The sequence below is a fragment of the Bos indicus genome, chromosome X, assembly GCF_029378745.1.
Source record: "Bos indicus isolate NIAB-ARS_2022 breed Sahiwal x Tharparkar chromosome X, NIAB-ARS_B.indTharparkar_mat_pri_1.0, whole genome shotgun sequence".
In the NCBI taxonomy this organism is placed as follows: Eukaryota; Metazoa; Chordata; class Mammalia; order Artiodactyla; family Bovidae; genus Bos; species Bos indicus.
In genome coordinates this window covers 2,833,359-2,857,320 of record NC_091789.1, presented here as the reverse complement: position 1 = coordinate 2,857,320, position 23,962 = coordinate 2,833,359, and the positions used below count along the sequence as shown (strand labels likewise).

At 38.7% G+C, this 23,962-nt stretch overlaps 1 protein-coding gene across 1 annotated transcript in view; it reads right to left on the bottom strand.

Annotated features, from left to right (window-relative positions):
* Positions 1–23,962, bottom strand: part of LOC139181212 (dedicator of cytokinesis protein 11-like) — a 205,748-nt gene that overhangs the window by 164,152 nt on the left and 17,634 nt on the right. The window contains exons 4-5 of the mRNA XM_070784117.1: positions 22,041–22,088; positions 20,394–20,536 (exon numbers count right to left, since the gene is read on the bottom strand). Coding sequence (XP_070640218.1) covers positions 20,394–20,536; positions 22,041–22,088 — 191 coding nt within the window. The remainder of the gene's footprint in view (positions 1–20,393; positions 20,537–22,040; positions 22,089–23,962) is intronic.

The window sequence follows — 23,962 nt, the reverse complement described above, 5'->3', positions numbered from 1 at the left end:
AATCATTCTCAGGAATATTGGATTTAAACCCATATTATAGGAATCAACATAAGGCTAGGGCCTAATTTCAATATTATTTCTCAGAAATATTGAATTTAAGCCCATATTATAGGAATCTATCTTCTTTTTATCACCTTAACACTAAGTACGATGCTTCTTACTTTTTATGCATCTTCATCTATTAATGAACATTTAATAAATGTTTTCTGGCTGGCACTGAAAAAAAATCTCATCAGTGGTTTCACCAGATCAAATAAACCTTGTTGGGCAAGATACTCCTGTATGAAAATACAGGAAGGGAAGGCACAGCAGTAGAGTAGTTAATCTGCTATAGGAAGTCTTCTATCTGTCACTTCTCTGAGTGGGCAATGACCAAAATTATCAATGACCTTGTAATGCCAATTCCAATGGACTCCCTTTCCACCTTATCTTGTTAGGCCATTCTGTATTGCATAATAATGCTGATACTCTCTTCTCTTTTGCTTCTTTCTTGCCTTTCTTCCTATTTCTGTGACTGCTCTCTTTCATCTCCTCCATAGACTCCTCTTCCAATCCCTTCTATGTTGCTTTTCTCCAACATACTGCTCTTAACTTTTTGTTGTTGTTCTTGCTCTTCCAGGGGAACTTAAACCACTCCCAGGGCTCCAACTGCCACTGGTATGCTGATGAGCTCCTTAACTCACTCCGTTTCAGCTAAACTGAACTTTCAGTTCCTAGAATTTCAAGCTCTATCCCTTCTCCCTAGAATGTTTTTCCTTGAGCTTTTCAAAAGGCTGGCCCCTTTTCATATTTCAGGTCTCATTTTATTTTATTTTTTTTTAATTTTATTTTATTTTTAAACTTTACATAATTGTATTAGTTTTGCCAAATATCAAAATGAATATGCCACAGGTATACATGTGTTCCCCATCCTGAACCCTCCTCCCTCCTCCCTCCCCATACCATCCCTCTGGGTCGTCCCAGTGCACTAGCCCCAAGCATCCAGTATCGTGTATCGAACCTGGACTGGCAACTCGTTTCTACAAACCCAGATACCAACTATATGACATTCTGGAAAAGCAAGACTGGGGAGGCAGTAAAAAGACTGTAGATTTCCAGGGGGTGGTGGGGAGGGGAGTGGTGAATTGATGGAGATTTTTAGGGCACTTAAAATACTTTGTTTGATACTAAGATGGGTACATGCCACTTGTCCAAACCCATGGGATATGCACCAAGAACGAGCCTTAATGTGCACTGTGCACCTTGTTGTTTAGCTGCTAAGTCGTGTCTGACTCTTTTGTGACCACATGAGCTTTAGCCTGCCAGGGTCCTTTTCCATGGGCTTTCCCATGCAAGAATACAGGAGTCGGTAGCCATTTCCTTCTCCAGGGGATCTTCCAAGCCCAGGGATTGAACCTGCATCTCCTGCATTGGCAGGCGAGTTCTTTTTACCACGGAGCCACCAGGGAAGCCCACGTGCAAGATTATTATGTGTCGATGTAAGTTCATCAGTTGTAATGAACACAGCAGTCTGCTGGCAGATGTTGATAATGGGGGAGACTGCATGTATCTATGTGAGGGGGGGAATATATAGGAAATTACTGAATTTCCCATTGGATTTTGCTATGAAGTTAAAACTGGTTTCAAAACATAAAGTCTTAATTTAAAAAGTTAAAATATACAAATAAGTGACAAACCCATCAAAAGTAGCTCCCACAAATCATTATCTTCTATCTCAGCACCTGGTTTCCTTCCAAGAACTTGTTCCAATTACTGTTTTATTTAGTTACTTTCTATCCCCCTCTCACCCACTGATAGCTTCATAAGAACAGAGATTATGCTTCTGAACTACATTTAAGGAGATTTTCTCCTCCCTGCAACAATTTTCTTAATAAAAATCTAATTATGTTGCTTTCGTGCTCCCTGACACCTAAAACATGAAATCCAACTCCTAGACATGAGGACACAATCATCTGGTCCCCACTGACCTCTTCAAGTCTATCTCAGTTGCTGAGTCCAAACTAAATCCTAACTTGAGTGCTGCAGAGAAATGTTGCTCAATTACTGTTTCCTGTCCTTCCATTTCCCCTCAGTTCTCTGTAGGCTTCCTTTATCCTAATGGTATTTCTGATGCGCATCAATGTGTGCTTTCCTCTACTGGACAATAAGTCTTCACACTGTATCCTTGACACAAAGTCTGACACCAGGAATTGCCCATCCAGTCACTGTTCGTTAAATGAGTTATTTCTGAATCACTTTCTATTAGTTTCTTGTCATATGTTTCCACTGAACTCAGTTTTTCATTTATTTCTTTATTCACAAAATTGCGTTAAAGAATGGCAATTTAAAAATAAACCTTCAAAATCAACTACTTTCTCTGTCGATTTACGACAATAAGTTGCCATACAAATAATGACAAAAAATTTGCTCAGCTAGCCTATTCCACAAATCAGTTAACTGCATTTCTCTTGCTGGAGTTATACATACCAGGGTGGAGGCCTAGACTGTGCCTTTCCATAATTTTAACTTCATCTTGGTTTCTGATGCTTTTAATTCTTTTTAAAAATCTATCAAAAATAGACCAGAAATAAATCTTTGCTATCTGTTTGAGTCATATTTATTCTGAAAAGCCTAGTCTGAAGTTTTAGTTTACATGAGGTAAATGGCCTGAAAATTTGGAGTCCCCAGATACAATTAGCCCTGAAAAGAAGGATTTATTCATCTGAACATGTATTGAGTACCTACCACTTGCAACAGATCACACAAGGCCCTGGGACTTTATAAGTGGTCTCTGCTTTCAAAGTGCTTATACATGACCTCACTCACAGCTTACATATCTTCAGCATGATAATACTTTAAGTACTTTAAAAAGAAGCCAAAGAGAAGAAAGATTGGCAATTGGTAATTTTAAAATGATACTCCTCAAAGCAGCCTACTGGGAAAAAAAAAAAAAAAGGTATACCAAGATGAAATTAAAAGCACATGCTGATTTTAGGGAATCAGTGGTCAGGCCCTCTTTTTGTATTTTGCTGTTCTGTATTAATGTTTACGAAGGCAGGATTTACTGGCTTCATCATATGAGGTCTGGAGATCCTATTCCCCTGATCTTTCTTACCATGAAGCAAGACCACTTGGAGCCACAAAGATTTGTTCCCTACCTTACTAATGAATGCTCACAGTGAGGCAAAGATGTTTCAGCAACACTTCAGACTGCCCATTTTTAAGAAAAGCAAGATGAATATCAAATAGTTTTTTCATTAATGGGTTGTGGCCTCCATTATTTAAAAGTTGACTCTACAAAACATAAAAAAAAAATGTTTTTTGCAGAAACAGTTTATGCTGCTCCCCCTAAAATGAGAGAACAGGTTTACCAATACCTGTTGATCAAACCACTGCTTGAAAAATAACAATAAGTAGCTTAACATAATCTAAAAGCATTTGTGCCATCTTTCAACTTGGAAATCACAAAACACTATATAAACTACATCCATACTTAACTGCATAATTTTACATAGAAGAAAAAATTTCTTTTTTCAGTATAACACAGCAAATGCAGAACTAGTATGGTAAGTATATTTTCTATTGACCTAATCCTATTGCTTCTCAATTAAGAAATCAGTAAATTAAAAATGGATACAAGATAACTACTTTTTGTATTTCTCTGACAGAAACGATGTAAGAAACAAAGTAATGTAAGAATTAAGGAAAACATTAATTCTGTTTTAAAAGTCTATTATCTAATTTGCTTTTAATGTATGTTTAGTACATGTTTAGCCACTGGTGACAAATTAAACCCTCTATGAATAGAGAAAATAACAGGTATCACAATTGAAAGACTACACAAACTGCTTGAAGGTTCCTTAGATACTAATCAGAAATAGGCTGCAGAATCTCTTTATGAAGTATTAAATATGTTCGGACTAATGTGCAACCCCAATTCATTTTTTATTATGCCAGTAAATAAGATATTTGATTTCAAAGTTTGCACTGTATTCCTTCCTCCTATTCAGATACTCCTTTTTTATTTAACACACAACTCTTGGTAGATGAGAGGTACTATCCTAAGTGCTTTACAAATATTAACTCACTTTTTTATTGTGGGACTGGACGAGGAAAGGGGGACTGCAGATGGGCACCAAAGATCTTTTGGAGATGATGGGATGACTGGATCGTAATGATTGCACAGCTTTGTAAACTTACTAAAATAGAGCTATAAAAGAAGCTAGGATTTGTAGAGAAATATCCATTGGTTTGTGATCCTTTGTGTTTAGAAAAAAATGCATTGTTAATGTCTCCAGCCTTGCTCTCCTACACCTTAAGAAACAAATTAGCAGGTTACAACTTGGCCATAAGTAAAAACAAACACCAAAATAGAAGATGGTTATTTTGAGGCACTATCCTGCTATCTTTTTGTCTGTTGGCTTCCCAATTAAAGTATTTTCCTTGCCTCAACACATCATTTTTCAGATTCACTGACCTGTCTTGTGGCAAGCAGAGTGAGCTTGGACTCGATTATCAAGCAGACCCAAAACGTGCTGGCTACCAATGGACTCTTCCCACAGTGCTTCTTCATCCCATATGGACTCCTACAAAGGCAATGAGCATCAGGACATCCTCTGAACCTGATCTGGTCAGCTTCAAAACAACCAAAGAAATCTTCCCCTAGCCATGTGTATGAAGAATCTCAAGCTCACTATCATCATCATCATCATCATATCAGTTGAATAGCCATTACATTTTAAGAAATGATAGTTCGAGTGGAGAACAAGATGGCGGAGGAGTAGGTGGACTAGGAGTACATCTCCCTCCATGGATACATCAGGAATACACCTTCAGATACAGAAGTGCATGCAGAACACCAGCTCAGAGTCAACAGGAGTACCTGACCAGCAGAAAAGAATATATAGAACCACGCAAAAACTCAGTAGGACGAAGGAACTAGGGGGAGAAACAGGAATGTTACTAAGACTGGACATGCCCTTGGCAGATGGGGGGAACTGAAGCAGGGGTCTGATCCCCACATCGGGGCAATTGTCTGAGTCAGAGGAGAAACATTTCATGCTGAGGGTGAAACAGCTAATGTATGGCAGCCTAAATGGAATGAGAATCAGACAGTCCTTGCTGCAGCCATACGTACCCCGGACAAGGACGCAGTCCCCTAGAAGGCTAAGCAGCTGGGAGCTGGAGCGTAGAGATTATGGAGCATTCCCAGCGTGAGGGCTGCTGTTGACTGCAGAGAGATGGACCAAGGGGATGTGAGCGAAGAGACTGTGGTGTGAAATGCCTGTGGAGGAAAGCCAGGGAGCCATGGAAGCAAGGTGATACTGCTGAGTCATGCATAGTGGGTGGAGCCATCAAATAGCCTCTCTCCCTACAGGCCCGGATCAGCTGCGGAACAATAGAGAGGCTGGCCCATCAGGTGCCTGATGCACAGAACTACAGAGTAGGACCCCACCCAGGGTGCCCCTTTAAGTGCCTGACACACCAATCTATAGAATAAGACCCCAGCCAGGGGGGCCCTCTATGTGCTGATGTGTGGAACAACAGAGAAGGACCACAGGCAAGGGGGCCCTCTAAGTGCCTGAATGGGCAGATCTATGGAGAAAGAAGAGCCAAAGAGGCCTTCTGATCACTAGCTACCAGAGGCTTGAAAAAAAGACTCTGATAGGGCCATAAATTCTGCGGCTGAGACAGTCCATGTCCTTGCACCCTTGGCGCCACCAGGGTCCCCGCAACCCAAGTAGCTGCATTTCCTTCACGCTCAACCCTCACTGGGGCAGATCTACCACAAGCAAAAAAAAAAAAGTCTTCCGTCTATGCATGTGGGATCACTTCAGTTGTTTCCAGCTCTTTGCAACCCTGTGGTAGGTGGCCTACCAGGCTTCTCTGTCGGGGGATTCTCCAGACAAGAATATTGGAGTGTATTGGCTAATACTGGTTGCCATATCCTTCTAGAGCACTATATTTCCTGCTGCCCTAGCCACCAACTCCCCTGAGTACCTGGTGCTTCCAGAACCCCTGCAACCCAAGCAGCTGTACTACCTCCACAACTGGCCATCACTGGGGCAGAACCCAAATCCTCCAGGGCAGCCTCAGGAGCAAACCCCAGTGGATGACCCACAGGCAGAGGTGGAAATAAAATCACAATTGAAACCCCGGGCTGAGCCAAAACCTTCCCACCAGCTCTACAAGCTGCAGACTAAATCCACACAATCAACTTGGCAGACTCTGTGTCTACAGAATATATAAAAGGAAAATAAGAGCTCCCGCAAAAAAAAAAATGCACTAGTTCTGATAGCTGTGTACACTGGAGGCAAGAACACACAGGAGTAGGACCAGATTAGAATCTGAGCTACCTCCACAGCAGGTCCAGAGACCAGCACGGTGTTGGGGGCACCCTAGGGAGGTGAGGTGGACTGTGACTCCCAGCAAGGAAAAGGACTCTGACAGCAGTGGCTCAAGAGAAACATTTATTATTCTTATGTTTTGAATTGTTCTGGAGTTTCTTTTGGATTTTTTTCTTTTCTTTTCCTTTTTTATTCCTTCCCCCAATGTTGTAGTTATTGATTTTATTGGCACTATGAAATCTAATTAAACGTTTGAGGTTTTTTTTTTTTTTTTTTTTTAATAACACCTTTTGTTGTTATAAAACACCTTTGCTTCTATGTTGGGCTTTTGCAGTCCTGTGAAGTTTTCCTTTTTTTTTTTTTCCCTTTCCTCTTCCTTTTCTCTTCTTTATTCTTTAATTTTAATTTTTTAAACCTATTATTGTTTTTCCTAAAATTATTCCTTTATTTGCTTTTCCTAAAGTTCTTCTCCCTTTGCAGTTAATCTTTAATGTATATAAAACTTCTTTATTTACCTCTATTTAATTTTGTATATCTAGTCTTTCATTCCTTCCCTCTCAACATATGTGTTAGTTTTGTTTTCATTGGTTATTCCCCACTTGGAAGCTTGCTTTAGTTTTGTTTTGCAGTTTTTGCTTTAGTTAGTATTTTCTTTTTAATTTTTTAAAGCTATTTTTATTTATTTATTTTTAAAATTTATTTATTTCACTTGGAGGCTAATTACTTTAAAATATTGTAGTTGTTTTGCCATACATTAACATGAATCAGCCAAGGGTGTACATGTGCTCCAGTTTTTTTCTTCACTGGTACATAAATTTTTGATTTCCTTTGTTGGACGGGTCAATCTATTGTACTTTGTTTTTGTTGGACTGTTTTGATTTTGCTTATGGGTATATATGTGTATATTCCATTGTTTTAATTAATATTTGCCTCATTTTGTAACTGCAATTTGTCTGAGGTTCATCTTTGGTTGCTCATTCTTGGATATTTGTTTTATCTCACTTAATTCCATAACCTGCTTATTTAACTTCTATGCAGAGTACATCATGAGAAACGCTGGGCTGGAAGAAGCACAAGCTGGAATCAAGATTGCTGGGAGAAATATCAATAACCTCATATATGCAGATGACACCACCCTTATGGCAGAAAGTGAAGAGGAACTAAAAAGCCTCTTGATGAAAGTGAAAGAGGAGAGTGAAAATGTAGGCTTAAAGCTCAACATTCAGGAAACGAAGATCATGGCATCTGGTCCCATCACTTCATGGGAAATAGATGGGGAAACAGTGGGAACAGTGTCAGACTTTATTTTTGGGGGCTCCAAAATCACTGCAGATGGTGACTGCAGCCATGAAATTAAAAGACGCTTACTCCTTGGAAGAAAAGTTATGACCAACCTAGACAGCATATTGAAAAGCAGAGACATTACTTTGCCAACAAAGGTTCGTCTAGTCAAGGCTATGGTCTTTCCAGTGGTCATGTATGGCTGTGAGAGTTAGACTGTGAAGGAAGCTGAGTGCCGAAGAATTGATGCTTTTGAACTGTGGTGTTGGAGAAGACTCTTGAGAGTCCCTTGAGCTGCAAGGAGATCCAACCAGTCCATTCTGAAGGAGATCAGCCCTGGGATTTCTTTGGAAGGAATGATGCTAAAGCTGAAACTCCAGTACTTTGGCCACCTCATGCGAAGAGTTGACTCAATGGAAAAGACTCTGATGCTGGGAGGGGTTGGGGGCAGGAGGAGAAGGGGATGACAGAGGATGAGATGGCTGGATGGCATCACTAAATCAATGGACGTGAGTCTGAGTGAACTCCGGGAGTTGGTGATGGACAGGGAAGCCTTGTGTGCTGGGATTCATGGGGTTGCAAAGAGTCGGACACGACTGAGCGACTGAACTGAACTGAATGCCATAACAAATCACTTGTGAAATCTTCACTCCTTACCAGACATCAAGTCCTGAGCCTTTGGAGTGGGAGCAGTGACTCCAAGGCCCTAGACGACCAGAGAACTAACCCTAGGTAGTATCAAATGGTGAGAAATCCCACAAAGGAAAGCACTTGAATACAAGACCCAGCATCACCCAACACTAGTAACACCCTGTGCAGGATGCTTCATCCCCACAAACAAAACAAAACTACAAACCAAATCAGCAGCAGCAGGATTCCAACCTCATTCAGCCTTGCCCAAGAAAGGAAAAACAAACAAACAAACAAAAAAATACTCAGCACAAATTTCAACCTATATGAAGATTACACAAACCACTGGACCAACTTTAGGAGGGCAGACCAAAAGGAAGAAAGAACTCAACCTTGAAGCCTGGGAAAAGGAGACCTCAAACACCATAAGGTGAAGAGAAAATAATGAAAAGGCAGAGAAAAAATGCACAGATGAAGGAACAAACTAGAAACACAGAAAGTCCAAATAAACGAAGAGGAAATAGGCAAACTACCTGAAAAAGAATTCAGAATAATGATACTAAAGATGATCAAAAACCTTGAGAATAGAATGGAGAAAATGCAAGAATCAACTAACAAAGACCTAGAAGAATTAAAGAATAAATATACAAAGACAAACGACACAATTACTGAAATTAAAAATACTCTAGAAGGAATTAATAGCAGAATATCTGAAGCAGAAGAAGGGATCAGTTAGCTGGAAGATAAAGAGGTGGAAATAACTGATGAAGAGCAGATTAAAGTAAAAAGAATGAAAAGAACTGAGGATAGTCTCAGAGACCTCTGGGACAATATTAAATGCACCAACATTAGAATTATGGGGGTCCCAGAAGAAGAGAAAAAGAAAGGGTATGAGAAAAGTTGTTAAAAGATTATAATTGAAACTTTCCACAACATGGAAAAGGAAATGGCCAATCAAGTCCAAGAGGTGCAAAGAGTCCCATACAGGATAAACCCAAGGAGAAACATGCCAAGACACATACGAATCAAACTAACAAAGACTAAACACAAAGAAAGAATATTAAAAGCAGCAAGGGAGAAGCAACAAGTAACATACAGGGAAACTCCATAAGTTTAACAGCTGATCTTTCAGCAGAAACTGTGCAGGCCAGAAGGGAATGGCACAATATATTTAAAGTACTGTGCCGGGAGCCACCACGGGAGATCCCACCCAGGACAAAGGCCATGTGGAGAGGACCTGGCAGGCAAAGGCAGAACAGGACTTGAGGGACTCCCTGGACCTGCTCGAGCATCGACCCCGAAACCAAAATCTGTCTGTCTACTGTTTGTTATATTATGCCTTTCACCAACTCTTATGACATTTACAGGGGGCTATCCCTGACCACCTTTCTCTGAAAAAAAAAAATCAACTTAGGGCTCTAGTTAATAAGTCTCCTGGACTTGAAAGGAGCATTTTTACTTTAACCCCTCTGTTACGGCAGGTTTATCCACACTGTTGCAACTAACACACATGATTGTTCACAACACCCCAAGCATAACCTTCGAGCAATAAAAAAGCTTTATTAGAATAATACTGCATTGTTGAGCCAATGTTTGCTACCGAGTTTCCTTGTCCTTTACCCAATGTGCGTCTGGGAGTGCATTAGCAAGTATAGTTGGTATGCAAGAAAAACAAGCAGTAGCCTTGGCATTAGCAACATAAAACCCTTGAGTTAGTAAGTTCTTTCTTTGTTGTAACCCACTGCACCCTTGATCCATAAGAATGTAGCTCTGTTTCCTGAGGCAGACTGCAGACTGGAAAGATAAAGGGAAAGCAGGTTTTCTGGGTGACCAACCTTTATCAAGAAAGACTTACAAAATGTTAACAGGCCACAGGGCCAGAAGATGATGTATACAACATAAGACCCTTGTTTATGAAAAGCTATGCAGAAAATGTCCTGGTTTTGATAAAGGTGAAACTGATGTAATGTTGAGCTGACTCTGCATGACTTTGTATCTTTCACTTCTGGAAATGTGTAACTTAGGGTATAAAAGCTGCTTTTCAAAATAAAACTGCAGACCCGGCTTCATCAGAGCTTGGTCTCCCCATGTCATTCTTTTTGTCCTTTTCTCTCCTTTTCTCTCTCTGTTCTTCTTTCCGGATGACTACTTGGAGCACAAGGGCTCTCTGTTCACTTTTTCGCCTGGGCTTCTAAGACCCGATCGGGAAGGCGCCCTGTGTCTTCACCAGGGAGAGGGCATCCTGCATCCTCACCCCTCTGAAAGGGCACCTGCGGCCTCTGTGAACAGAGCAAGTTCCGTGTCAGGAACTTTATTGGCTTTCTGTGTAAACCAAAGAAGATCAAGCCTCTTTCTCTCTTTACTTTCCTTATTGCCAATGCCATCATCCTGAGAGAATCCCTGGATCCAATGGGGGCTGGACCCCGGTAGTAATGAAATGGAAAAATCTACAACCAAGATTACTCTACCTGGCAAGGATCTCATTCAAAATTAATGGAGAAATCAAAAACTTTTCAAACAAGCAAAAGTTAAGAGAATTCAGTACCATCAAACCAGCTTTACAACAAATGTTACAGGGACTATATACTCAGGAAATACACGAGAAGAAAAAGATCTACAAAAACAAACCCCAAACAATTAAGACAACGGCGTTAGGAATATATCAATAATTACTTTAAGTGCAAACGATTTAAATGCTCCAACCAAAAGACAGACTAGCCGAATGGATACAAAAACAAGACTCATGTATATGCTGTCTACAAGAAACCCACTTCACACCTAAAGACACATATAGACTGAAAGTGAGAGGATGGAAAAATATATTCCATGGAAATGGAAAGCAAAAGAAAGCTGGGGTAGCAATCCTCATATTAGACAAAGTAGACCTTAGGATAAAGAATATTACAAGAGATAAGGAAGGACACTACATAATGATCAAGGGATCAATCCAACAGGAAGACATAACAATTGTAAACATCTATGCACCCAACATAGGAGCACCTCAATACATAAGATAAGCACTAACGGACAGAAAAGGAGAATTTGACAGTAACACAATAATAGTAGGAGACTAACACCCCACTCACACCAATGGACAGATCATCAAAACAGAAAATTAATAATGAAACACAAGTCTTAAATGATACATTAGATGAAATGGGTCTCATTGATATCTTCAGGACATTCCATCCAAATGCAGAATACACCTTTTTCTCAAGTGCACATGGAATATTCTCCAGGATTTGACCACATCTCGGGTCACAAATGAAACCTCAGTAAATTTAAGAAAATTGAAATAATATCAAGCATCTTTTCTGACCACGCTATGAGATGAGATGAGGTTTTTTCACAAGAAAAAAACTGTAAGAAACACAAACAGCTGGAGATTGAACAACATGTTTCTAAAGAACCAACAGGTTACTGAAGAAATCAAAAGGGAAATCAAAAAATTTCAGAAAAAAATGACAATGAAAACACGACAACTCAAAACGGGATGCAGCAAAAGCAGTTCTAAGAGGGAAGTTGATAACAATACAATCCTACCTCAAGAAACAAGAAAAACATTGAACAGACAACCTAACTTTACACCTAAAACAACTGGAAAAAGAACAAAAAAACTGAAAATTAGTAGAAGGAAAGAAATCAAAAGATCTGAGCAGAAATAAATGAAAAAGAAAGGAAAGAAACAATAATAAGGATTAATAAAACGAAAAGCTGGTTCTTTGAGAAGATCAACAAAATTGACAAACCCTTAGCCAGACTCATTAAGAAAAAAAGAGAGAAGAATCAAATCAACAAAGTTATAAATGCAGAGGTTACAACACATGATGCAGAAATACAAAGGATTATAAGAGACTATTACAAACAAGTATATGGCAATAAAATGGATAAACTGGAAGAAAAGGACAGATTCATAGAAAAGTTCAGTCTTCCATGACTGAACCAGGAAGAAAGAGATATTATGAACAGCCCAATTACAAGCACTGAAATTGAAAATGTGATCAAAAATCTCCCAAAAACCAAAAGCCCAGGACCTGATGGCTTCACAGGAGAACTCTATCAAACATTTAGAGAAGAGCTAATGTTTATCTTTGTAAAACTCTTTCAAAAACTTGCAGAGAAAAAAAAAAAAAAACACTTGCAGAAAAGGAACACTTCCAAACTCATTCTATGAGGCCACCATCACCATGATACCAAAACCAAAGACAACACCAAAAAAGAAAACGACAGGCCAATAACACTGATGAACATAGATTGAAAAATCCTCAACAAAATTTTAGCAAACAGAATTCAATAACACATTAAAAAGCTCATAGACCATGATGAAGTTGGGTTTATTCCAGGGATGCAAGGATTCATCAACATAGGCAAATGAATTAATGTGATACGCCATATTAACCAATGGAAAGATAGAAACTGTATAATCTGAATAGATGCAGAAAAACCCTTTGACAAAATTCAGCACCCATTTATGATTAAAACTCTTAGAAAAATGGGCATAGAATGAACCTACCTCAACATCAAATCAGATCAGATCAGAGAGTCGCTCAGTCGTGTCCGACTCTTTGCGACCCCATGAATCGCAGCACGCCAGGCCTCCCTGTCCATCACCAACTCCCGGAGTTCACTCAAACTCACGTCCATTGATTTAGTGATGCCATCCAGCCATCTCATCCTCTGTCATCCCCTTCTCCTCTTGCCCCCAATCCCTCCCAGCATCAGAGTCTTTTCCAGTGAGTCAACTCTTCACATGAGGTGGCCAAAGTACTGGAGTTTCAGCTTTAGCATCATTCCTTCCAAAGAAATCCCAGGGCTGATCTCCTTCAGAATGGACTGGTTGGATCTCCTTGCAGTCCAAGGGACTCTCAAGAGTCTTCTCCAACAGTTCAAAAGCATCAATTCTTTGGCGCTCAGCCTTCTTCACAGTCCAACTCTCACATCCATACATGACCACAGGAAAAACCATAGCCTTGACTAGATTTGTTGGCAAAATAATTTCTCTGCTTTTTAATATGCTATCTAGGTTGGTCATAACTTGCCTTCCAAGGAGTAAGCGTCTTTTAATTTCATGGCTTCAGTCACCATCTGCAGTGATTTTGGAGCCCAGAAAAATGAAGTCTGACACTGTTTCCACTGTTTCCCCATCTATTTCCCATGAAGTGGTGGGACTGGATGCCATGATCTTCGTTTCCTGAATGTTGAGCTTTAAGCCTACATTTTCACTCTCCTCTTTCACTTTTATCAAGAGGCTTTTTAGTTTCTCTTCACTTTCTGCCATAAGGGTGGTGTCATCTGCACATCTTAGGTTATTGATATTTCTCCCGGCAATCTTGATTCCAGCTTGTGTTTCTTCCAGTCCAGTGTTTCTCATGATGTACGCTGCATATAAGTTAAATAAGCAGGGTGACAATATACAGCCTTGACGTACTCCTTTTCCTATTTGGAACCAGTCTGTAGTTCCATGTCCAGTTCTAACTGTTGCTTCCTGACCTGCATACAAATTTCTCAAGAAGCAGATCAGGTGGTCTGCTATTTCCATCTCTTTCAGAATTTTCCACAGTTTATTGTGATCCACACAGTCAAAGGCTTTGGCATAGTCAATAATGCAGAAATAGATGCTTTTCTGGAACTCTCTTGCTTTTTCCATGATCCAGCGGATGTTGGCAATTTGATCTCTGGTTCCTCTGCCTTTTCTAAAACCAGCTTGAACATCAGGAAGTTCACGTTTCACGTATTGCTGAAGCCTGGCTTGGAGAATTTTGAGCATTACTTTACTAGCGTGTGAGATGAGTGCAATTGTGCAGTAGTTTGAGCATTCTTTGGCATTGCTTTTCTTTGGGATTGGAATGAAAACTGACCTTTTCCAGTCCTGTGGCCACTGCTGAGTTTTCCAAATTTGCTGGCATATTGAGTATAGCACTTTCACAGCATCATCTTTCAGAATTTGGAATAGCTCAACTGGAATTCTGTCACCTCCACTAGCTTTGTTCGTAGTGATGCTTTCTAAGGCCCACTTGACTTCACATTCCAGGATGTCTGGTGCTAAGTCAGTGATCACACCATCGTGATTATCTGGGTCATGAAGATCTTTTTTGTACAGTTCTTCTGTGTATTCTTGCCATCTCTTCTTAATATCTTCTGCTTCTGTTAGGTCCATATCGTTTATGTCCTTTATCGAGCCCATCTTTGCATGAAATATTCCTTTGGTATCTCTGATTTTCTTGAAGAGATCTCTAGTCTTTCCCATTCTGTTGTTTTCCTCTATTTCTTTGCATTGATCGCTGAAGAAGCCTTTCTTATCTCTTCTTGCTATTCTTTGGAACTCTGCATTCAGAAGTTTATATCTTTCCTTTTCTCCTTTGTTTTTCACTTCTCTTCTTTTCAAGGTCATATAAGATAAAACTACAGTAAACATCATTCTCAATGGTGAAAAACTGAAAACATTCCCCCTAAGATGAGGAACAAATTCACCACTAGTCAACATAGTTTTGGAAGTCGTAGCTACAGCAGTCACAGAAGAAAAAGAAATAAAAGGAATCCAGATGGAAAAGAAGAAGTAAAGCTCTCACTGTTTGCAGATGACATGATAATGTAGATAGAAAACCCGAAAGATACTATCAGAAAATTAATAGACCTAATAAGTGAATTTAGCAAAGTTGCAGGATACAAAATCAGTACTCAGAAATCACTTGCATTTCTATATACTAACAACGAAAAATCAGAAAAAGAAATTAAGGAATTAATCCCATTCACCATTGCAACAGAAAGAATTAAATATCTAGGAATAAACTACCTAAGGAAGCAAAAGAACTGTACACAGAAAATTATAAGACACTGATGAAAGAAATCAAAGACGACATAAACAGATGGAAGGATATTCCATGTTCCTGGGAAGGAGGAATCAATATTGTGAAAATGACTATACTACCAAATGCAATCTATAGATTCAGTGTGATCCCTATCAAATGACCAATGGCACTTTTCACAGAACTAGAACAAAATATTTCACCATTCCTATGGAAACACATAACACCCTGAATAGCCAAAGCAATACTGAGAAAGAAGAACAGAATTGGAGGCATCAACTTTCCTGATTTCAAATTATAGTACAAAGCTGCAGTCATCGAGACAGTATGTTACTGGTAGAAAAACAGAAATATAGACCAATGGAACAAGATAGAAATCCCAGAAATAAACCCATGCACCTATGGGTATCTTATTTCTGACAAAGGAGGCAAGAATATACAATGGCAGAGACAGCCTCTTCAATGAATGGTGCTGGGAAAATTGAACAGCTACATGTAAAAGAATGAAATTAGAACACTTCCTAACAGCACACACAAAGATAAACTCAAAATGGATTAAAGACCTAAATGTAAGGCCAGAAACTATACAACTCTTAGAGGAAAACATAGGCAGAACACTCGATGACATAAATCAAAGCCAGATCCTTTATGACCCACCTCCTAGAGTACTGGAAATAAAAACAAAAGTAAACAAGTGGGACCTGATTAAACTTAAAAGCCTTTGCACAGCAAAGGGTACTATAAGGAAGGTGAAAAGACAACCCTCAGAATGGGAGAAAAAAATAGCAAATAAAACAACAGACACAGGATTAATTTCCAAAATATACAAGTAGCACATACAACTCAATACCAGAAAAACAAACAACCCAATCAAAAAGTGGGGAAAAGAGCAAAACAGACATTTCTCCAAAGAAGACATACAGATGGCTAACAAACACATGAAAAGATACTCAACATTGCTCATTATTAGAGAAATGCAAATCAAAACTACAATGAGGTATCACCTCATACCGGTCAGAATGGCCATCATCAAAAAGTCTACAAACAATGAATGCCGGAGAGCATGTGGAGAAAAGGGAATGCCCTTGCACTGTTGGCGGGAATGTAGATTGATACAGCCACTATGGCAGACGATATGGAGATTCCTTTAAAAACTAGAAATAAAACTGCCATATGACCCAGCAGTCCCACTCTTCGGCATATACCCTGAGGAAACCAAAACTGAAAAAAATGCATGTATCCCATTGTCCACTGCAGCACTCTTTACAATACCTAGAACATGGAAGCAACCTAGATGTCCATCGACAGATGAATGGATAAAGAAGTTGTCGTACATATACACAATGGAATATTACTCAGCCATAAAAAGCAACACATTTGAGTCAGCTCTGATGAGGTGGATGAACCTAGACCCTATTACACAGAGTGAAGTAAGTCAAAAAAAGAAAGATAAATATCGTATACTGACACATATATACAGAATCTAGAAAAATGATACTGAAAAATTTATTTGCAGGGCAGCATGGAGAAACAGACAAGGAGAATAGACTTATGGATCTGGGAGGAGGGGAGGATAGGGTGAGATGTATGAGAGTAACACGGAAACGTACATTACCATATCTAAAGAAGACAGCCAACAGGAATTTGCTGTTGTCTCAGGAAACTCAAACAGGGGCTCTGTATCAACCTAGAGGGGTGGGATGGGGTGGGAAATGGGAGGGAGTTTCTAAAGGGAGGGGATATATGTATACCTATGGCTGATTCATGTTGAAGTTTGATAGAAAATGACAAAAATCTGTAAAGCCGCTGCTGCTGCTAGGTTGCTTCAGTCGTGTCCAACTCTGTGTGACTCCATAGACGGCAGCCCACCAAGCTCCCCCATCCCTGGGATTCTCCAGGCAAGAAAACTGGAGTGGGTTGCCATTTCCTCATCCAATGCATGAAAGTGAATACTGAAAGTGAAGTCCTTCAGTCGTCACTGACTTTTAGCGGCCCCATGGACTGCAGCCTACCAGGTTCCTCCATCCATGGGATTTTCCAGGCAAGAGTATTGGAGTGGGGTGCCATTGCCTTCTCTGTCTGTAAAGCAATTATCCTTTAATTAAAAAAAAATTAGAATGAGATCTAAAAAAAAAAAAAAAAACAAAACAATATGCAACTTGTAACAGATTTATTGGTAACGATGATAGACAGAATCCCGGAATGGTGCTCCATCTTTCTGGCTATTTTCATAGTCTACTTTTTTTTAAAAATGGGGTAGTGTTTAGAAGCATGGGCTCATGATAATTGGCAAGATCTGAATCCTGATCTGCTACCATCTAGCTATATGACATTAAGCTCCCTGTGAGCTTCACTTCTCTGACTTTAAAATGGGAAAAACAGAGACTTCCCTGGCGGTCCATTGGTTAAGACTCCGCACTGGCATTGTGAGGGGCCTAGGTTCAAACCATAGTCAAGCAACTAGATCCCACATGCTGCAACTAAGAGTTTGCATGCCACAGTGAAAAGATCCTGCATCCCGAGAAGATCAAAGACCCTGTGCTGCAACTAAGACCCATGGAGCTACGTAAGTAAAAAAAAAAATTTTAATGGGAAAAATAACAGCATCTACATCGCGAAGCTAGTGTGAGAATTAAAGGTCAGTTCTCATTTGTACTTTTATTCTGATTGAGGTTTAATTTACATACAACAAGATTTACCTATTTTAAATTTATCATTCAATTACTTCTAGTAAATTTACGGAGTTGTCCATTTATTACAATCTAGTCATTCCCATCATCTCAAAAAGATCTGTGGTGCCCATCTGCAGTTCCCTTTTCTACCTCCAGTCCACAATAAAAAATGAGCTAATATTTCTAAATCACTTAGGATAGTGCCTGTCATCTACCAAGAGATGTATGTTACATAAATAAAAAATGTCTGAACAGGAGGAAGAAATACAATGCAAACCATGAAACCAAATGTCTGATTTACTGGCATAATAAAAAATGAATTTGGGTTGCATTTTAATCAGAACAAAGTTAATACTTCATATAAAGATACTGTAGCTTATTTCTGATTAGTATCTAATTTAGTTTTCCCTTATAAGCCTCTTTGAAAGCACAGTCCTGGTTTCCATAGTAAATCTGGAGGCCTGAGCAATTAACTGAATTACTTTGAGAAGGGGAAAGAAAAGAAAAAAATATCTGTGTAACTCAGATGAAAAGCCAGCAAGAGTTTTCACTTTTGACTTCTCCTGCTACTGTTACCTCACATTATGATTATATGGGCTCCCCTGGTAGCTCAGCGAGTAAAGAAACCTCCTGCAATTCAGGAAACCTGGGTTCAACCTCTCAGTTGAGAAGATCCCCTGGAGGAGGAAATGGCAACCCACTGCAGCATTCTTGCCTGGAGAATCCCAGGGACAGAGGAGCCTGTTGGGCTACAGTCTATGTGGTCCCAAAGAATCAGACACGACTGAGCAACTAAGCAATGCACATAGTTATATAGTGTTTATTCAAAGCTCTCTAACATCCATGATCTCATTGTACACCTTCAACAATCCTGCAAGATAACTGCTTTCAATTTCTTCTTCTATTTTTTAGTCATAGCAATGATGATTTCTACTGAGAGGCAAGCATCTGAGTAAAACCAATAAGCACCTGACAAGGGAAGCCAGCCAGCCAGCCTGCCTGGACATCTTCTGGCTTCACAAGACACCTATTTCACCAGGTATTTGGATAAACGGACTCAATCATAATTTGGGCTAAAAATGACTGGATATTTTCATAAAAGTATGAAAAAAACCCTGTTTTTAAACACAAAAATAACAGAGAAGGAGAATAAGGAACAAATTATTAACAGTCCAACTCTCTCATTTTAAGGATGAGTCTCGATAATTTCTTGAGGTCACACTAGGTCTGCCACCCAAGTTTCCTGACTTCTTACTGGGGGCTCTTCTACTGTACTAAGCTTCATCTGCCTAGTTAATTTTTGTGTATTTTCTTTGCAATGATACTGACTAAATTCTAACTTTTCATTTTTACCTTGAAACACTGAGTGAAAAATGATATGGTATCTATACTGTTAGGGAAACTTCCATAGCAGTATTTCCTTCAAGAAGTGCCTGATGGAAAATGTTTGCTTCAGTTGTTGTAGAACCTGAGATTTAAAAAAAAAAAAAAAAGGAAATTAAAACTGTATGACACAGGGATTCACATAACAGTTTTGAATGATTTTCTCTCCCAAAGACTCAGAGAGAGAGACAAGCAAAAAGACACCAGGCTCTCAGTACCTGCAGACTTAATGAGTTTTGCTGTATTTACTCCTTAATCAAATACCATCTGGGTTAATCAATTCTGCTATTTTTTACTTCAGCTCTGTATCAGCAGCTCTGTAACAAATAAATAGGTGCCTACTTCCTTGTAAACAAGATGTGAGTGATGATCTAGGTATGTACCTAAGAAATAACGTGGGAGGCATTTTAGGCTGTGCTGCTAATTATATGGGCAAAAATGAGAAACTCATAGAAAAGCAGCTATGTTATGTACAGGGGTTCCCTATGGCCTGATGTTTTCGATGATGCCAATGGTGTGAGACTTGTTTCTAAATCAGAAGGAAAACAAAGCATCTGGGCCAACTGAAAGACACAGCTTCAATACATTGTTACAAGAGACAAAGAGCAAAGCTGAAGGCTGTACCACTCCCATTTTTTTTGAAAGGTCCTGAGTCTAGCAGCTCAGCATCCATCTGCTCAAGACATTTGTGTTTATGATTAGTCCTCATGGCAGAGCCAGTTCTGCTGGCTTCCTCTTATGCAACCTCTAAAGGACTGTCTGGTAATGAACATTGTCTCACTCTTTGACTTTTTATTAAGATTTGCTTTCAGAGAATAGCTTTCATGTATATAACCCTCTAGCTTCCTACTGAACTTGTCAATATTTCAACCTGTGTGAAATACGTCTTTGTCAAAATAGTATTTACAGTGCTCTGACCTCTGCAGACAGCTCAGCATGGGCAATCCCTTAATAATCACTGAATGAACAACAGTCACTCTAAACAAATATTATATATACTATTATATTCAAATGTCATTATTTACATTAAAGTATGGATAAAAGATATTGAATGTAAAATAATACAAGAATAATAATTCAATGAGAAAATTAATTTCCTTCATATTAAACTAAGAACTCACTATTAACTAAAATTGCTAAAAACAATGCATGCATATTTGATATTATATTCACATATGATGAAATGACTGTACAGAAACTGAGATGTGAAATGATGTCCAGCTGTACTGGTGATTTAGGTTAAATAGTATTAACATCTGTTTCAAATGGGTACCCTACCCACATTCTGCACTTACTGTGATTAAGTGTAAATGAACTTTCCAGGCTACTAAGATGCTGAAGCCGGGCCTGCATTATTCCTGATCTGTTTCGGAGAGCTGGCATGGTTTGTGATTTTCGGTCTACTCCAAAGTGTTTTGACAGCCAGGCATCATGCACCCTAAAATAAATGTTAAAGTTAGGAAATGGATTACTCTAATACTGTATCTCAATGTTACATTTTTTAACTATGTGGCTTAAATGAGACGTCACTGGGAGTTGTTATAATGCTTACTGTATATTTCAAATACCTTATACTACAAGAATGCAAGTAAGGAATTTAGAGAGAGTTTCTTACTTCCCTTCCTCCTCTCAAAAATATCAGACAGTGGATAATATATCAGAGTGGACAATACTGCAATAAGATTCCATCTTTATCTCAGGAGATAAGGAAAGGCAAGAGTCAGAGAAAACAATGAGAGGGACACTCAAGAGTTGACATGGCAGGGGGTGGTTTCCTGGAGTCAGATATTTAAGAATGAGCACCTATCGGTTTCTGTACCAGAGTTAAACTTGGATCAGAAATTTTTACTCTACAAAGATGTCTATTTGCATATTTTTATTTTGTTTTCCTTTATTTTAGGGTTTCATTAAAAAAATTAACAACTAGGTAATGCAGGGCCTGAGAAAGAAGAAGAGTTTGTCCATCCTCTAGTAAACACAGAAGGCAGGTCACCAGCATCTTAGAGGTTAAGGTTCATGATGGTAGTTACCATACCAGTTCCCAACCAGCTCCCAGTGCTGGGAAGACAACAAAAATCGTCACCTGAATTATTAGTATGTCCCAGAGTCTCAGCAATAAACCTAATCCAAACCACCTCCTTGGGCTTCCCTCATAGCTCAGTTGGTAAAGAATATGCCTGCAATGCAGGAGATCCTGGTTCAATTCCTGGGTCAGGAAGATGCCCTGGAGAAGGGACAGGCTACCCATTCCAGTATTCTGGCCTAGAGAATGCCATGGACTGCAAAGAGTTGGATATGACTGAGTGACTTTCACTTTCTTTCAAACTGCCTCTTTAGTTTTTGGAAGTGCCATGAAATTTACTTTCATAAGGAAAATAATTCTATTTAAGATCCTTTAATGTCTAACTCTACCTCTGAAATATATCTTATCAAAATAAGCAAGTAATCTTTTCCTTAGGGTCCCACAAACATTTTCTAAAGTATTTATTTCACTAAGACTTACACAGCAAAAAGAAGAAAGAAATAATATATAATGCATGTTGCAATTACTGTTTGGGATTTCTGTTTACATTACTAACTGAGGTGAATATTGATAGGTTGTAGACAAAAGGACACAACTGACAGTTGTCCTCACTTGACAATTTCCTGCCTTCCCCTGGATCTAGTCTTTTCTCACATCCTTCAGAAGAGACAAGCATCTGTTCTAGGATTAGACTGGAAACGGTGCACATCAGTCTAACCATTACCCTTTGGGAAACTTAAAAAAATGTTACACTTCACATCAGGTTAATTTCAACTTTAAGTTGAGAAGCATTAAATAAATCATGGGTATCTTAAGGCTAGCTCAAAAGGAAGCATCTAGGTTTTGCATGGCATGATTAAGACTGCCCTCTGTTGGAAGAGAAGAAAAAAAGAGGGAATTGCACTGCTATGGGAATTACCTTGCTATGTTTCTTTTCCCCATGTATCTAAAGTGAAACAAACATACTCTAGAAAGAAAAACAGTAGCATGTTAGTACTATATTACCATACTTTGCATTTTAACAAATAATATTTAAAAATTCATGTGTTACAAAGAATGACCTATTTAAAATCATATTACAAGAATATGTTTTGGTATACACAAATAAATATACAACCACCAGCCATATTATATCACTCTACATTCATTTGCTACAGTTACTTCAGCACCAACAAGTCTCAGGTCTTCATATACAATTATAATGACATATTTTTTAAAAACGTATCAATGCAAATCATCCTTCGAGCTTTATAGTGTGTGTCATAGCAAAGGTCTCTAAAAAGTCATTCACACCTAAAAAGGTTCTTAAGCCCTAAAAATTGTGGCAATTGCTATATTTTTTTATAATGGCATTAAACCACTTTCTAGTATAGAAAATCCCAAACATACAAAAGTAGAGAGGACAGCAAACTAAACCCCACATACCCAGCACCCACGAGCTTCAACAATTATCAACTCATGGCCACTCCTGTTTAACTTCTACCCCAAACAGGTCCTCCCCACTCCCTCCACACTTACTACCTCCTCCATAATTTTAAAGTAAATCCCCAACAATATCATCTATTTTCATTAGTGAATATTTCATTTTTAGAGTGTTTTTTTTTTAATCCTGCTTTGTTTGCAAATATTTTCTCCAAATGTTTTGCTGGACATGCACATACACTATCATATATGTTATGTGTACTATTTATTTTAAAATGTATTTAGAAATTACACATCACTCTAATTTCTCTCTTACCTTTCAACAAAATAGCTCAGCAAACAATATAGGACAACTTCCCCCCTCCACTTAGGAAAAAATCAAGTACCTTGGAATATATATACATGTACACACAAACACACATTTCTGAAGTGGGTAGAATTACTTGGCTCTATCTAAAGATACACATTCTAAACTCCAACATTTAAGGGGCTCCATTAAGCCAGCATCTGCTCTAAATGAATGATTAGGACAGCTGGTGCCACTTCCAGTTTTCCAGGTCACACAAAGATTCCTGATGGTCTGCAAAGATGGGCTATTATCAGCTAGAGTTTTCTATAATACCACAAGTATTTCATTTACATGTTTTTCTTCTATGTGTGAAGAAGCTATATGTCAACCTATAAACTATGAAAATAGTTTAACATTCCCTACATTATGTACAAACATGCTGATGAAAACAAAAAAGGAGTAATATTTCATTTACTATAAACATTAAGCTCCCCAAAATAAGAGGAAATTTCATGAAAATAAGACAATTTACTCTAGAAGTATGAGAATGTTTATGAGCTTCTGGGGAGATACCTTGTTCCAGTAAGTTAAGAACGTATCTGAAAATGGAATAAAGTGTTACAGCTTGAAATAGCAGAGACCATAATAGCAAATATTAATAGCACAGTGAATTCCAAAGACCCAATAACTTTAGTTTCAATAACCATCAACTCATAACCCGTTCTGTCTCATCTGAATCCTGCCCTCCTATCTCATCTCACTGCCCAATACCCACACTACACTCTATTGAATTAATTCCAAATATACTGCTAAATCTGTAAGTATTTTCAACTTTAACAATTATTTTTATTTACTTTATAAATGTTCTTTTTGATGGCTTATCATCCCTGAAGACAGGAAGCGAAGTAGACCTGGGGTTTTTCTTAAAATTTTATGCAAAATGGTGCATGTATGTGCATTGTTCCAAAGGCAGGGTCAAGCACCTTTGCCTGCTACTCAAAGGACTCAGAGAACCACAAAGTTTGAAAACTTGAGAGGAAAAGTGATAACTTATTTTCCTCTTTCTCTTTGGATTATTAACCCTGAAGTTCTAGCAATATACATACATACCACACAGATTCATGCAACAA